This window comes from Pempheris klunzingeri, chromosome 11 (genome assembly GCF_042242105.1).
Source record: "Pempheris klunzingeri isolate RE-2024b chromosome 11, fPemKlu1.hap1, whole genome shotgun sequence".
NCBI classification, from domain to species: Eukaryota; Metazoa; Chordata; class Actinopteri; order Acropomatiformes; family Pempheridae; genus Pempheris; species Pempheris klunzingeri.
In genome coordinates, this window is record NC_092022.1 from 19,251,140 (window position 1) to 19,268,223 (window position 17,084).

The 17,084-nt window shown below is 44.7% G+C and overlaps 1 protein-coding gene across 1 annotated transcript in view; it reads left to right on the forward strand.

Moving 5' to 3' along the window:
- camta1a (calmodulin binding transcription activator 1a) overlaps positions 1 to 17,084 on the forward strand; it is a 266,071-nt gene that overhangs the window by 232,877 nt on the left and 16,110 nt on the right. Inside the window, exons 7-11 of the mRNA XM_070839521.1 lie at positions 2,463 to 2,616; positions 7,084 to 7,224; positions 7,794 to 10,108; positions 12,182 to 12,308; positions 12,714 to 12,848. Of these exons, the coding sequence (XP_070695622.1) occupies positions 2,463 to 2,616; positions 7,084 to 7,224; positions 7,794 to 10,108; positions 12,182 to 12,308; positions 12,714 to 12,848 (2,872 nt within the window). The remainder of the gene's footprint in view (positions 1 to 2,462; positions 2,617 to 7,083; positions 7,225 to 7,793; positions 10,109 to 12,181; positions 12,309 to 12,713; positions 12,849 to 17,084) is intronic.

Consider the following 17,084-nt stretch of genomic DNA (forward strand, 5'->3'; position numbering starts at 1 on the left):
CCCTGCCGAAGTGAGGCTGGAAAGCTGCCCTGAGACCCACATGGGAAACAAGTGAAAAAACAACCAAAAGACTACATTACACAATTAATCAATAAGTTAATGAGATCTCATTTTCTCTGGAAAATAGTATCCAGGCAAAAAGTCCTACCCCCCCCCCCACACACACACACACACACACACACAAACACACACACACACACACACTCCTGGAGAACCAACTCCTGATATTACACTGTGGAAAAAGAAAGCAGCCAGCAGGAAATTAAATTAAATTACCATCCTGATAGATTTATGTGATGCTTTACATTTTCATTGTGTTGTTTTCTTCTCAGAGTGGAGGTGGGCCTGAGTTGGGAAAGAACTGTTAAATATGTTGTGAAGTATGAAGAGAGAAGGAAGCAAAACAAGACTGGGGAAAGAGAGGGAAAGTTCCAGACATACAGATAGCATATTCCTAATAATAAAGCACAGCGACACAGGTGACTTGTGTTTGGATAAGCTGTAAGGCTGCCACATGGCCTCTTCCTTTTTTTTTTAGTGTGTATGTGTATTTGTGTGGCTATGTGTGAAAAGGTAGAAAACAGCTGGAAGTGTAGGTGTTGGAAGATTGTGCGTAACCATGTGTATGATTGTGTACAGCTAACTCTCGTGTGTCTTGTGAGCATATACGTGTCTGTTACAGTATTCAAATGAGTTTGTCCATGCACAGCTGTTTGTGTGTGTGTGTGTGTGTGTGTGTGTGTGTGTGTGTGTGTGTGTGTGTGTGTGTGCGTGTGTGTGTGTTCACACACACTAATGCGTGAGCTGTGTGTCCATGGATAATCACTCCAGCCTGCACCCATACATCCACATACGTTTATGCACACTCATAATAGAAAGAAGCTTTCAACATTTGACGCTCTCATTCCAAGTAAAGATTGAGGGCATCTCTTAGCTATTGACACAGCTGGTAATGCCATCTGGGGGCATCACACACACCGCCCTGTGCCATCTCGATCCAAACCGGGCAGCAGTTGCCGTCTAGTGTCCATACCAATGACAGGAGACAAGGAAAGCAGTGAGATAACATACTGCAATGTCCAGCTTCAGCTCCTGGTAGAAGTGATGGAGGGAGGTCATCTGTTCCCCTGAGACTGCTTTACATACGACTTATCTCTGTTCCACTACTGGAGCTGTGACTGCCCACATGCATTGAGATGGTGGTCATTAGTTGTGCATTTGGGTTTTTTTTCTTAGTAGTAATTGTTTCTTTGGATCTGTGTGACCCAACCACACCCCTGTGTGATCAAAGAGGAGAGGGAGAGGGTGGTGTAGTCGTAGATTAATAGTACACACTGAGAGGGAGCACAGACCTACAGTAAGAGCGGCCTTGATTTATTTGCCACTTAGTACTGATGAAGCTTCAAACTGCAGTCACACACACACACACACACACACACACACACACATGTTGTCACAGCATTTTTCTCTATCAGGGTCTTTGTTGGTTTGTGCATCTTGGTGCATGCACATATGTCTGTGTGGTTTTATGTGCGTCCTTTCACATATTTCATATACTGTATACCTGCTTATATTTGGTTGCCTACAGATCAGTTATATCAGTTTGGCTTTTATTTGTATCCAGTGTGTCAGTGTTGTATACAAGTACTATACTATTGTACTGTATTTCTATGTTAAGTTTGTGTGGGCTTAGTGGCAGTTGGATGTTTATAATAAATTGGAAGCGATAAGGACTGAAATGGGAACATTGCTTGTGTGAGTCTTTTCCATGCTCAGTAATCAAAGCTGTTCATGATTACAGAGGCGAATTTATGTTCTCACACCAGCACAACATTCCTTTAAACGCTACCTATTATTCATAAACTGTCAATTTAGGGGATTTGCAGAGGTAACCCAGTAACAATTTGCAGGCAGCAAATTGTTGAGTTTTGACTTGGTAAATACAGGCAGAGTTAATTGAGGGCATCAACTCACCATGTGGGAGGATTTGACAAAATGCCATAAGTGTGTTACATGAGCACACATTGTAATTATCACACATATGCACATACAAATAGACACATGAATGAGCACACACAGTAGTATACACATCCAAGCACACACGCTTTTGGAGATACAGAGATACAGATAGCCACATAATGAGTGAGATTATTGCAGATTTCTGATCCCAGATTTGTTCTGCTCCCTGCTCGTGTTTTGGGTTGTACATTTACTCTTCTGTTCTTGGGCTCTGTTGCGTGTGTGTGTGAGGGTTACCATCCATTGTTTCTAGTTCAGCAGCATTTTACTTCTCACCAACCAGCTGGCATGTTCCACACAAAAGCCCTCGCAGCTGAGCCACAGTATCTGTGTGTCACTACCACTCTATGCTGTTCTTTCTTCAAGAAACCATGCTCTTAGACAGACTATCCATAAATGTCTCGTCTAACCACTGTCTCCATCTCTGTCTGTGTTCCCCACAGAACCCCGATATTGTGCTAGTCCACTATTTGAATGTTCCAGCCATTGAGGATTGTGGGAAACCATGCGGTCCAATCCTGTGCTCCATCAATACAGACAAGAAGGAGTGGGCCAAGTGGACCAAGGAGGAGCTGATCGGCCAGCTCAAGCCCATGTGTGAGTATTTGAATACTCCCATTCAGTACTATGCATTCATAAATTATTGTCACCCCCTCGACTTTTATTCATAGCCTTTGATGTATGCAGTTGCTGTCTCCTCTAAAAGGGCCTTAATAGTATTTACATGTCTACTTGCACGGAAAGACTAAACATAGTGGCTGCTGTTTTTGTCTGAGGATATAGTGTCTAGTCCTATTAGCTGATAGCTGGTACACTAAGTGCCCTCAGCACCTCAGTCAGAGAGCATCTTCGGCCAGTGTTCCTACACTGTGTGTAGAGTGTGCACTCTTCCTGGAGCCGTCTGCTAGTTATGGGTCAAAGTTCAGCTCTTCCCCAAGGTCCCTGGCACCACCCTGGCCAGGATAGGCGTGTGCCTCTTCTCTGGCCCAAGAAGGAAGTCAAGGCAGAGGAGGGCAGCAAGCTGGTTATTGATTATTGTTAGTGCGTGGGAGCAAGAATGTCTGACTCACCAGAAATCCCCCCTCCACCCCCCCTACACACACACACACACACACACACACACACACACACACACACACACACACACACACACACACACACACACTCAATGGATTGATCCTTGTTGTTATCAGCTTTACTAATGCTCTGTGAGATGCACTATGTGTTTTATGGGTCTCTAGATCTACCCAAAGATTGAGGCAATGTTTTGGAAAAAGTCAAGGTTTGTCTGATGATGATAACAGCCAAATGGGGACCTTGTGGGGCATTGAAAATCTTTCAGAGAGCTGTTAAGACACCTTTAACAATCAGACGGTGATTCAGGTGTGTCTGGCAGGGCTGTGACTGATATTTCGATGGCCAATTATTGGTGATGTTGCCAGGTAAAGAGGAACATGTCAGCAGCTTTACAAGCACACACGCATGCTGACTGCATACTGACAATGCAGTCCAGAGCATCATCACTGAGGTCTTGGCTATATTGTTATCCTTCTCATCACTTGCTATCAGTTTTAGGGCACATTTTAACATAACGCCTTACCTCAGGACAGCCACTGAACAACAACGGCCTACTGTATTCATTACATCTGTGGCTTAATGTAAAAACCAAGCACCATTTGCAGTAATGCGTAAAGTCATTAACTTTGGGAGTTGTTGGGACAAAGAGGGTGAGTGTGAGATGCCTTCTAGCTGCCAGGCTACACGAGGGGGCTACATAGAGAGCAAAAAATGCCTCTCCTGCTTTCTGTCGTTGCTTTCTATCTTTCGTCTCTCTATCCCTCTCTCTTTCTCCTGTGCCAGCCAGCATATCAACACAAGCTAAGTAATGGAGCAATATTGCCATCTAGTGGTCTGGTGAGATAGCAACCACCACGTCAATGTAGGGAGCATTGAAGTCTTGCAATGAAGTCATGCTGTATTATCCATACATTATTTACTATTGAATTATACATTAGCTCTAAACATACAGTACATGTCTCCCAGACTGACCTATATCTTGCAATGCCACTTATTTAACTTATACATGTGTTTTTGCATTGCACAGTGTTGTTCTAATATGCATGCAGTGCTATGGGTAATTTTTTGAACATAGCAGAACTTCGTTGATTCCTCAGGTTGTATAGATAAACTAGCATGACAGATTTCCCTTTTCCCTCTATCAGGAATGTGCAAAACCATCAAACTTTGAAGTTTGGGTGTCGAGTGGAGAGTGCGCAATTGCGGGAGTCACCGGGTCATATACGGCATGTGTGGCTGTATGTTAGGAAATTGTTATCATATAATGCTGATGGTTCTTATTTCAATAGCTGATTTTTGTCAGCGCACGAACCCTTAGTTTAATGTCAAATTGTTATTTTTTCAGAACATTGTCAGCTTTTGAAATATAATTGCCCTCTTCCGTCTTGCTCTTCCCTTTTGTTATGCTCCTCACAATATTTCAGTGCCAAACCATTTGACACCTCTAATGATACAAAAAAAACAACAAAGGAAAAGTGTGGATTTCATGGATCAGTTGAGCTTATTCTGTCTCCCCACGACAAAAACGCACACACGCTCGTGCTCTCAGTCACAAAAACTTTCACATGCACGAATGCTCACACACAGCAGTTCAAATATAAGTCCTGTGAAAGATGGCCTTGTCTGACCTCTTCCTCCTTAACGCCCTGCGGTGTTTGATGAGAAAGAGAAGAAGCAAGGAGATGAAGAGAGTGGCATCACTACTCAGTCACGCTACAGTTCCATAGACAAGGCAGCCAGCTTGATTCACTCTTTTGGTCTAATGCTATAAACACGCAGCACTCTCTCCAGCTATGCCCCTAGCCTGCTGACAGATAGCGCATGAGCGGCTTTAACAAACACTCAGACAGACAGAAGGCCTGTCTCCAGGCTAGACAGACAGGGGCAGAGAGGAACAGACCAAGGCAAGACAGACAGGGCTGGCCATCATTTAAACTGTTGTACTCCACTGTCCCATATATAACCCAGTGGTGCAGAGGCAACCAGATGGGATATGCGTGTGTCCTACAGATCAACTGTGTTTGTCATTAGGGCTGTGTGATGCTGCTCATGACAGGATGCAGTCATCAGGATGATGATGTGACGGGGTTGCTGTTTGGTGCCTCTGCTGTTGCTGCCACTAGGATTAAACCTAGTGGCACTGCTCCTGTCATGTCTGCTTTGGAACATAACCCTCAGTGAGAAGAGCAGACAGGCAGACATGGTGGTAACTGTACGTCAACAACCCAGAGCCTCCAGGGGTGACGCCCGTCTAGATGAAGAGGGCTGAGGCAATTCTGGTATGAGGGATCAGTGTGGAGGGGAGACAAGATTGTTTGGACAAATAGGGATGGAGCTACATAGTGGATGTAAGCTGTTGTATTAGGCTCTCACTCTTGCTCTGTCACCCTCTCTGAGTCAGATCAGCAGAATGGATGCTCCTCTGTCCTGCAGCCTCCCTGCTGGTTTTATCACAGAGGGGGGTTCATGACAGTGTTTTTAGTATGCCTATGGCCCTATCAGCTCTGTGTCAGTAATACTAACATCATCTAATTTGTACTGTTTGCATTACACTCTGTCGGGAGGTGAACGGTGACTCAAGCCACACTGTCTAATGGGATCTCCAGACAGGCACAATTATTTGTGCAGTAATTATAATGACATTAGATGAAACTTCCCTGTCACATTTGGTGTCCAATCTTTTTTTCAGTTCAGTCACTCAGGATTAATGACTGAATAAATCTGACTTTATAATACATCAAAACGAATCCTGTTTATGTTTCTATAACCTGCCACAGTGAGTTGTCTGTGGAGCGTATGATCTTAGCTTGATCACAGCACTTCTACTGACATCTGCTGGTGACCAGCCTGTAATTTGCCAAAGGATCTTCAAGCTTTCAAGTTAGATCCTTATCACCGTCATCCAATCATGTTTCCCAGCTTTTTTTCACTTCGCTTTAACTAGCTCTGTCTTTAATCTGCATTACCCTCACCCTCTTATGCTGTTTCCATCTCCTTTTATCTCATATGCAAACAGACATTCGCTAAGCAAATCTCTCCTTGTTTTTCAAACATACTCTAAACCTCGCTCTCTTAATATATCTTGCATATTTAACCAAAGGAGGTACTGAAGTGTACGGAACTTGAATTAAAGCAGGTTTGATTTTGTTTGATAGTCTAAATATGATTTTCCCGGTTGAGAGCCTGAGCACTGCAGCACTCAGTGGTGTCTCCTGCCACCTTACAGCCACTAAAACGGCTATCTGTCTCATCAGAACTGGTGGCTGGTTGGCAAGTGGAGCGATGAAAAGTATTAGGATTTGCGAGTGAGGTGTGACTGAGGCAGGGAGTGGAGCTTTACAGGAGAAAGCCTCTCTTTTTCACTTGGTGTAACGGCAGATCCAGCAGCAGCAGCAGCAGCAGCTAGGCGATGTTCCTCCCTAGAGGCTCTCTCTGTCAGAACAGAGTCATAGGTCAGGGTAAGAGTGGAAGGTGGAAGGACTGGGCTTGCAGTCACCTTCATCAGCACTCACAGGGGGAGGCCACAGAGTAGCAAAGGACACTGACACATGGAAGGGAAAGAATCACAAAAGAGAATGAGCAGTACAGCACGGGAGACAAGAGAAAGGCAACTGTTCAATTTTGGACTCTGGAAATAGAGCACAAATGGAAGAAGAGAAAAGATAGTGGAGTTTAGAATCGTTTCAGTATGAAGGGGGGAAGACATGATAGAGAGCATAGAGAACTAAATTCAACTAATGAAGCAACTATACCATGTTACCTAAGGCCGGTCAGTGGGCTATTTGTGTAACTTTGGGGGAAAAAAACAAAAAAAACAAAATTTCTCTGCTGTACCATGGTAATGTTGACATTTACAGAGGTGTCCACTGAGCAGCATGAGGTATACTGGCAGACAGGCAGGGAGAGCAGAGGGTGGGGCGGGGGGTTGGCATGGCTGGTGGTCTGTTGGGCTGGCTGACATCTCTGTCTCCTCCTCTCTCCCGGCAGTTCATGGCATCAAGTGGACTTGCAGCAATGGGAACAGCAGCTCTGGCTTCTCAGTGGAGCAGCTAGTGCAACAGATTCTGGACAGCCACCAAACTAAGCCACCTCCCCGGACTCACAACTGCCTCTGCACAGGCACCCTGGGTAAGGGCTAGTGAGTGGGATTGAGTTTGTTCTCAGGACTGGAAAATTCAGCAAATGAAACAAAAAGGCCATAAAGATTCTGTTTGTTATGTGTGTTTGTTAGGTGGTTGAGGTATTTTATTGGTAGGCGATTTACTGTGAAACTGTGAGTTTCAGGGTTATTGGCTTATTATTTTTGTTTACTGATAACTGTGTCAGGGCCATATCTGAAATAGCCCAGCTGTTCCTTGAACGTTTTGCTAATTAATCCAATATTTTCAGCTGTGTAATTTCACAGTAGGCAGAATATAGAGCAATGGTTTTCTAATTTCTAAAAACAAATTACTCTGGATGATCTCCATATGCATTTTATTTCTGATGATTTAAGGTAACAAGCCGCACAGAACTTGCTATGTGCTTCACTCACTGTACACTAAAATGAAAGGCTAGTTTTATGATCCTGAGGTGAAAACTGTCTTTCACAAATGAATGAATATCAAGACAAACTGATCATCTATCTTTTTCCTTGCTCCTTTCTCTTTACTTTTTAATCCCTCACCCATCCTTTTGCTCTGTTTGTCCCCATATAGGTGCAGGGAGCAGTGTGCACCACAAATGCAACAGCGCCAAACACCGCATCATCTCCCCTAAGGTGGATCCCCGCTCAGGGGGCTACAGCAGTGCTCACTCTGAGGTGCAAAACAATGACGTGTCAGAGGGGAAGACCGAGCACAGTGCCCATGGTGGAGGTAAAAGCTCCGGGGGCGGAGGCGGAGGAGGCAGTGCCAGGGAGAAGCGCAATGGCAAAGTCCACAAACCTGCCCTGCTGCACCAGAACAGCACGGAGGTGTCATCCACCAACCAGGTTGAGGTCCCTGACACGACACAGAACTCCCCTGTCTCCATCAGCAGCGGCCTCAACAGCGATCCAGACATGGCTGACAGCCCCGTGGTGACAGGGATGAGCCACGTGGCCTCTGTCATGTCTGGCCTGTCCCAGAGTGTCTTCATGTCTGAGGTCACTGGAGACCCTGTCTACAGCATGTCTCCCACTGGGGGTCCCAACAGTCACTTGATGGGTGCAGATGCCAACTCACAGGGCATGGTGCTGTCTGTGACCTCTGATCGTCACAAATTTGCCTTCCCCAGTGGAGGAGTAGGGGAACCTGGGACTACTGCAGCAGGAGACAGCCTGTCCATGCTGTCTACAGCTGGGGTGTCAGAGGAACTGGTGCTCTCCAGTAGTCTTGATGCTGGAACCATCAAGATCCCAGAGACCAATATGAACTTTGACCCTGACTGCTTCCTGAACAACCCCAAACAGGGCCAGACCTATGGAGGCAGTGCAATGAAGATAGAGGGCAACTCTTCCTCAACCTCATCTTCCTCCAGTGGCAGCAGTCACACTAACGGAAGTATGCAGCGTTCCCCCACCATGCCAGACAATGGCTACACCTTCAGCTCCACTTTGGTAAAGAATATCAAGACAGAGGACACTTCCTTTGAGCAGCAGCTGGCCAAGGAGAGTGGCTACCAGGTGGGGGCAGTCGTAAACTGTGGCAGCGGGGTGTCTGTGTCATCTGGTGCTGGTTCAGGCCAGGGCAGCCTTGGTCTGACCCCAGCAGGCTCCCTGCTTCCTTCTGGCGGGGGTCTGAGTCCCAGCACCACCCTGGAGCAGATGGATTTCAGTGCCATTGATGCCAAGCAGGACTATACTTCCAACGCTACCACAGTGAGCTACGGTCAGGCCATGTCCAGTCCTCACATGCAACATCAGAATCGTTCACCCAGCTTCTTCCTCCAGGATGCCTCTCAGACCGGCCAGGCTCAGCAGGGGAGGCCCAACATGGGCCAAAAATCACATTTGATGGAGCACAACTCCCATGACTCTGGAGCTTATATGGGGCTGCAGGTGGTGAAGACGGACTCTCCTGGCAGCAACGGTCACCTCCACCACCACCACCAGGCCCACCAGACCCAGCACAGGGCCAACTGTAATGGAGGCTCACCCACAGAGGGGTCCAGTCAGGCTGGCTCTCTTCAGCTGCTACAGTACCAGGGGGGCTTTCCTGGGCTGGGCACCGAGCATGAGGAGGTGGTGGGCCTCGAGCAACCAGGCAATGTGAATTCAGCTCAGGCTGGAGCAACTGAGAATGGAGCAGAGAATCTACTCAAGCCAGGAGACCACATTCAGGCTTGTGGAGCGGGAAACGGAGAGGGAGGGGGAGCAGAGCACTACCTGCAACAGGCTTCCGATGGTGGCAGAGGAGGGAGCGGCGGGGCAGGAGAAGGAGCAATTCATAACGGAAACAACAATAATGATGGCAGCAACCGCTCCCAACAGCAACAGCAGCTGCAGCCTCTCCTCCAAGGCACAAGCATGGTCCAGGGACTCTACAATGCTGTCGGAAGCCACCAAGGCATAGGTGGAGCGGCCAGTAATGGAGGAGCAGGAGGGACAGGCATGGAGATCAGTCTAGATCACTTTGACATCTCATTTGGTAACCAGTTCTCTGACCTCATTAATGACTTCATCTCAGTGGATGGCAGTGGAACCACCATGTCAGCTGGAGGGGCCCTGTATGCTCACCAGCTAGTTACATCCCACAGCTCCGATAGTCAGAACACAGCTGGTGGGGCCCCCCAGCAAGGCCAGGAAGATGGAGGGGCCAGGGGCTCTGGCTACAACCCCTCAGACCTCTGCCTCCAACCCTGCTGCAGCCCCCAGTCTCTGAGTGGAGGGGCTGGAACAGGGGGGAACACTGGAGAGGCAGGCTCACTGTCCTATATGAATGTAGCAGAGGTGGTTTCTGCAGCTGTGGCCCAGGGAGCTCTGGGGATGCTTCAGGCCACAGGACGGCTTTTCATGGTCACAGACTACTCGCCTGAGTGGTCGTACCCTGAGGTGAGTGACAGGGCCCTCATTTTTTCACAACTAGTGTTTTGCTATACCATTTTATGTTCCATTTGACAGATTTTAAGAGTCAATTATGTATTTCAAACATTCAATCAGGTTTGAAATATGTTATGTTTAGTCCATTTATCTGAAGTCCTTCCTTTAAAAACTGAAAATAACAGTGAATATTCAATTAATAGAAGACATACAAACAAAGGGGAGTTGAACTGTCCTTGTAGACCAGCATTAGATTCTCAAGATCTTTTAGTAATGTCATGGACAGTTCAGGTATCTTCACCTTTTTCACTTCCAACAAAATGGTTTAGCTAATGTGCAGCTACATCTGTGACAGCCATACTTAGGTTTATTAGAGATATTTTTTGCTGTTACCCGTTATATGGTCAGTGTCTTGTAGGACATGTAAAACATTTTGGATGCATGGTGATATTAAATCCTAATCCTCTGATCTTCTTGTTCTATTGCTATTTTTTTCCAGCAAAAAATCTGTAAAAAACGAAAATGATGAGCCCCATTTAAGGGTGATCCATGCATAAACAGTTGGTTTTCAACAATTTAAGAAATGTTACTTTCTTCAATCAGGAAGTTGAACTCATAAAAATTATGTATAGTATATCTGTTTATTTATAGACAGTGAAAAGACACAAGTGAGATGGCAAATTAAAGATTTAGCTAAATTATATACAGACAAGTAAAAAAAAAACTATTTCTGTGGAGCCTAATTGTTAAAAGATGTTCAGTCAGTAGTAGGTAGTATGATGTGTTATCCAACCACATCGGATCCCAGCCATCATACAGAGGTGGTAAGATGCAATAATGTTTAAATGTGGGACTATGGGTCATAGTGTTGCACTCCGTTGTACACAGGAAGCACCACAAATACTTGACAAATGAAAAAAGACATGCAAAGAGAGAACCAAGAAACCAAGTATATTGGCCCCTTAAGAGCTGCAGACGCTACTTTTTTTTTTAATGAATCTCTAGTTTTATTTACAGTTGATATTCTCCTAAAATAATTTAATATTAATTAGATTGGACAATAAAGTTTGTTTTTTTAATTATCTATAAGGAGATGTTGGATCTCTATCAATGAAACTAAATGTGATTTGTGGTTGGTGCTTTCTTGATTAAAATATTTTTTCATAATTACATAAATGAACATAAATCCTGGGGAACAGCATTTAGTTTCCATCCTCTGTGCCCCCCACTTCTGTAACCACACCATTGCTTTTGTATTCCATATGACTGAGCCACTATGTCCATATGACAAAATAACTGTCAAAAATTAAAGTTGTGCTTTTTGATTGTATCAAAAGTGAGGGAAATGGAAGGAGCATAGATATGTAAAATATTCACTAAAAGGATTCATTGTAAGGTTATGCTTGTGAAAGCTTTTGCAGTATTAGCTGTGGTGAGAGGCTCTTTCCATTGTCGTTGAGCCAGTGCTGTCAGGACAGAGTAGTGCGATTACCAGATGAGCACAGCGTTCACTCAGCAGGGTGCCGGACTGCAAATCCTTTAGCAGGCAGGATTTGGAATTTGAAAAATATACCACCAGTCAGAGGGAGCTAGTAGAGGAAGAGTATAATCATGATTTAATGTTGTTGTGTCCATAAATTTGACACATTACTCAAGCAGACAAGATTTGCTGCAGTTGCTGCAGAAGTTCTAGTTCAAAAGCTCAACTCTGAAATATTGTGCATCAAATTCCCTGTTTTCAACACTCTGATTATGTACTGCACAGTCTTGCCAGTATTATAATTATGTTGTCAACAGCAATAACCTCCTCCAACCTCTGGAGGGTAGTACAATATTTTCATGTAACTGTTGGTTGACTTTTTTTTTTTTTCTTTTTTTTTTGGTGTGAAGTGACATGATGTTGGTTGTCCACATGATGGCAGCAGAGATTAGCATGAGGCAGTTGCTTTCTTTTTGTTCTCAGTGTTGTTCTCGTTTTTCCACTCTAGATGGCATTGCACAACAAATGATACAATCAGGGCCACTAAAACCTGACCTGGCAGGTGTGGGTTGAGTTTGTTTTATCACGTTTCTTCTGTTTTTCAGGGTGGAGTTAAGGTGCTGATCACTGGGCCCTGGCAAGAGGCCAGCTCAAACTACAGCTGCTTGTTTGACCAGATCTCAGTCCCAGCCTCTCTCATCCAACCAGGGGTGCTGCGCTGCTACTGCCCAGGTAAGACAGGAGAATGCCGCTTTATCTATCACATATATTATTAATAATCACAAATTAATCTCAGTATTTACATACTGAAATACTGAAAACCTATTTCGTAACAGTGGGTGAAACCAATGCTAATTTACACAGATGTTTAGCTGTCAAATACTATTAGTCAAGTTTTTACTTTTTGCAGCAGGTTTAGTCTCATGGCATCATGTGAGTTGCTGTGATATTTATAATAACATGTAATTTCCAATGTAGCCATGTAATTTAAGCCCTAAATTATATTTAGTTTGAACTGACTGAAGGTGTGCATGGAAAATTGAGCCAGTCACCACCAATAAAGAAATCTGACCATGTAATAGAGACATTGTGCATACTTTATTAGGACTCCATTCTCATTATCCTCTTGCTCTCCAGCTCATGACACAGGTCTGGTGACGCTGCAGGTGGCTGTCAGTAACCAGATCATCTCCAACTCTGTGGTATTTGAGTATAAGGCCCGCGCTCTTCCTTCACTGCCATCATCTCAGCACGACTGGCTCTCGCTGGATGGTACGTCTCCTCAGTTTTATGCTGTGTTTGGTCTTTTGGCCTGACTCTTTCTATTTCTCCTTTCTCATTTATTCCCTCCCTGTTTTCTTCTTTCATTAATTCTTTATGTAACTCACAATTTTTCTATCTGGCTCTCCAAATCTCCTGTTCCTTATCAATTTTGTTAAGCTTGATTAATGATCTGCTAGACCATCGTGCTTTTCAAATCCTCTCTATCTTTACTTTGAACTAATTTATAACAACTTACACATTCACATACATTAGCTTTCCCTGGAGCCAAACTAGTCTGTTGGTTATTATTAAATGCTTTGGAAATTGCCCCCCCAAAAAACATTACATTACATGTTTTATTTACGTACATAGTAAAATCAAGTAAAGAGCCACTTTACCTCACACATTGTATGTTCGTTGCTCGTAAATGTTTCTGCTGCACAAATATTTGACCTGGAATGACAAGAGAATAAAGTTAACGCCAACAAGAAGATAATCATTTGAAAATAAAGTCATGTCTTTCTAGCGATAAACCATGCAGGTTTTTTAGACCTTGACCAAACATGATAAATGTCACAGAAAAATCCTAGATTTGGCTGCTCCCACGCAGTATGTACACAGACTGTGTAAGTGCAGGTAAGACCCCTGTTGTCAGAGTTGTTGGAAAGTACTTTTTGTTGGCAACAGGGCTGGACTATAATCCAATATTTTCCTTTATCAACTATTTATTTGTTATTGGCATTGTATTATTTTGATATGCTTATACCATCTCATTGTTTTACACAATTCTGTCGTCCAAATTAACAAATAGCATTTAAAATTTAAGTAAATTAGTTTAATTATTTGTTACACATGTGAAGAGATTTACCTGTTGTAATTTCAGGGGAATACATACATACATACACACATATACAGCACATACATTGATTGTAATGACTATTGGTCTGGTTTGTTATCATTATCATTATTTCATAGACTATAACAATGGTGGAAATGCAAAATATTGCTATATTGTCATGTATATTAATATCTTAGATGTGTTGTTATTGTTAATACTGTCATATTGATTTCAACCACACCACCCATACCCTCTTGGTATAATCCATGAGAAACCAATTTGAGAGTTAACTTTGTTGTGTTAAGATGTGTTGGGTCTGACATTTTCACTTTCACTTTGCAGTCTGTTGTTTTGAGATGTGCAAAGACCATATGTCAGATTTAAAGCTTTATTTAGGGTCCGTTCAATGAGAGAAAGCCTCATGGTCACATCTTGCCCAAGTTACAATCAGCCAAAAGGAAAAGTGTTTTGTATACAGCAGTGCAAATGCAATGACGAATTGGTCATTGTTTTTTATGAGTGTTGCTCTGTACTGTTTACTGTGATCCCCTGTAGACCACAGATCTGTTGTAGATCTGCATTGTTGAGATCTTCTACATTTAACAATAGATGCTGCAGGCTTGGCAGATTTCCAGTCTGTTTAAATTCAAATTAAGTCTGTGAGTCAGAGGGCCTACTGTAGGCATGTTCACCAGAATGTAATGAGTACGTAAGTCATTGTGCTTTTGTATATGTGTGTGTGTGTGTGGTGCTGGGGAAGCATTGCTGCAGTGCTCGAGCATTGACAGTATTAAGTAGGGCACGGTGAAGCTCAGGCTCACAGGACAGCTGCATTGCAGACGGCCCTTGAGGGAGTGGGAGTGAGTAATCGAGAGCTGGCGGCTCCCATACACGGCAGTGCCTGTGGATCCCTCCGCCATTCATACCCTACTGCCTCACTGGCCCATTCACAGAACCAGTTAAGGAGGAGCTGACTGTCTCAGGGAAAACACAGCCCACCCTATTACCTTACATTAACCCCTTGTCTGCCATCTTTCACTAAAGCCTTTCATAGCAATCTGCTGTCTCCTATTTGAGGATGACTATTAAAGATGTTGATCCACCACAATCATTGATTACACTTTCAGCTTAATACATTAACAGCTGTAATAATATGACATATACAGGAAATATGCTATGTGTGTGTTTGTGTGCTCTGTTCCATACCTGTTTATACAAATGATGTAAATGAATGCCAAGCTGTTGTGGCACCAGGTGAGTATCTTTGTGTGACACAGCGAGAGGATGGGGTTAGCCTCACCAGGGGAATTGGAAAGGATTGCCTGTGTTATAACATTGAGGTGTGCCAATAACACACGTGATGACTATAAGAAAGAAATCCGCGCTCCTCCGGCGTCCATCAGGCACTTATGGCAAAAGCGTGCGTGACCAGCAGCTTCAGGACCACCGCACTGTGGACAAGGACTCTGACGCAGAGCGCACTTTAAACTCCATGTGAGTTTCTACAGACGATGCTTCTTCTCGGAAAAGTACATGCTTGCATCTGTTTGCCACAGTTTACCCCATGTCATCACATAGAAATCCAATTCCCACTATGATATCTAGACCATATAACTTGTTTCAAAAGTAGGGCAGGATGTTATCACTCTCGCACGTGTAGTCGTCACATCGATAATGTGACAGGAAAGGGGAAGCAAGAGGCGCTGCACATCTGACGGATTAATGACAGCTGGTCATTTAGTTTCTCACTTTCAGATCACTGATCAGAGTCCTGATACCTAACGTGACCGCACAGACTTACGCTTAACGGCTACCGTCAGTCACCTGATGAGCTATAGGATGCTGCCATTACGTGCCAAACGGGCAATATGTTGTCGACAATGAGTCCGCAGCGGTGTTCTATACAGCTTTGTGAGTTTGCTCTCCCACGGAAGACTCACTGTGCTATGATGTGCTAATGGCACAGCTGCCTGCCTGCCTTGATTTGTCATAATGCAGAGTGGGGGAAGGGGCGCTTTTCTCTGCAGCACTGCAGGTACTGAGCCATGGGCAGGACAGAGGAGCTGTCGGAGCTGCAGAGCACTCACCGTCCGCCCCAATAAGTCCCCGAGCTCAGATCCCACGACCCTAACCGGGAGAGGTTCGCTGGGACCTGCCAAAATCCAGCCCCGCATAGCGGCATAGTGACTGTATGTGTTCAAGGGAGCGTGTTGACAGTAGTGACTGAGCCAAACTCCACCGGCGTGACAAACGGCAGACCGTGCACACACAATGCAGGAGCGGAGGAGTGGGCGTGTTTGGGCAAACATGGTAAACTACTGCAAACAGAACAAGGTTTAGTTTCAGACGGCAGCCAGGCTGGGAGAGGGCGAATCCAGTCGTCTTTTGATCGGCTCTACCGACTCCTCTCCACAGTGGGAGAGACTCCGTGCGGGCGCACGAATCAACAGCCACGCGCGTGGACCGGAGTAGATCTATCCTCATTACAGTACTTATCATTACCAACAGAGCCATCAGCAATAGTAACAATGATTATTATAATGTTAGGGACTAGCTTTTAGGACCACGGCTGGAGGAGCAGGCGGCAAACGGGAATTAGGGCGTCTGTTTACCGGCGGCACGTGCGCACAACGTCTCCTAGAAGCGGTATTTGTCATTTTACTGCAGGCTGGGAGAGCAGCGACTGGGCTACTAGAAACACAGGGAGAGAGTGCATGTGTGTGAGGTGAAACAAGTGAAGAGGAGGAGGGGGCTATTAGAGGAAGAAGAGTAGTGAGCGCTCTCTCTCTCTCTCTCTCTCTCTCTCTCTCTCTCTCTCTCCTCACGTCGCTCTCTTCCCTCACTTTGTTCTATTGTTGACGAGTGGTCTGTTGAGATTGAGATTCAGTCTACACCAAGGATATATATATATTTTTTTTTTTACTGTTTCTCCGTGTAACACCATGCAGTAGCCTGGCCGTCAGACTGTGTGGAGGCAAAACTGCAATTTTGAGTGAAATGCAGCTTTTGGCTGGACTTCTCTGGGTCAGGATGCCAGTGAATGACACCTGCATTTCCTAAAAGACAAAAGAGGCAGTATTTGGGGCTTTGAGGTGGACTCTACCAATGGAAAATAAGATAGAAGGTTAGAAGAGTTCAGTTCAACCTATGGCTGTAGTGCTGTGCTGTGCTGTGTTTGTGTTGTGTTTGGGCTGCTTTTCTCCCCTAAATATTCTGTGCGTTTCTCGTGTTTGCCAGAAGAAGTTGGAGTCACACGTTTCCTGGAGCATGCTCAGGTATTGTGTGTCAGTGTTGTCCAGCTGTGTCTGTGCTGTAGCGGAGTTTGGAAGAAATTGTCTATATTGGCCACATGCTTTCTTCAAGTGTTTCATGTGACTCTGCCTCATTGCAGAACACTGGAGAGTTGA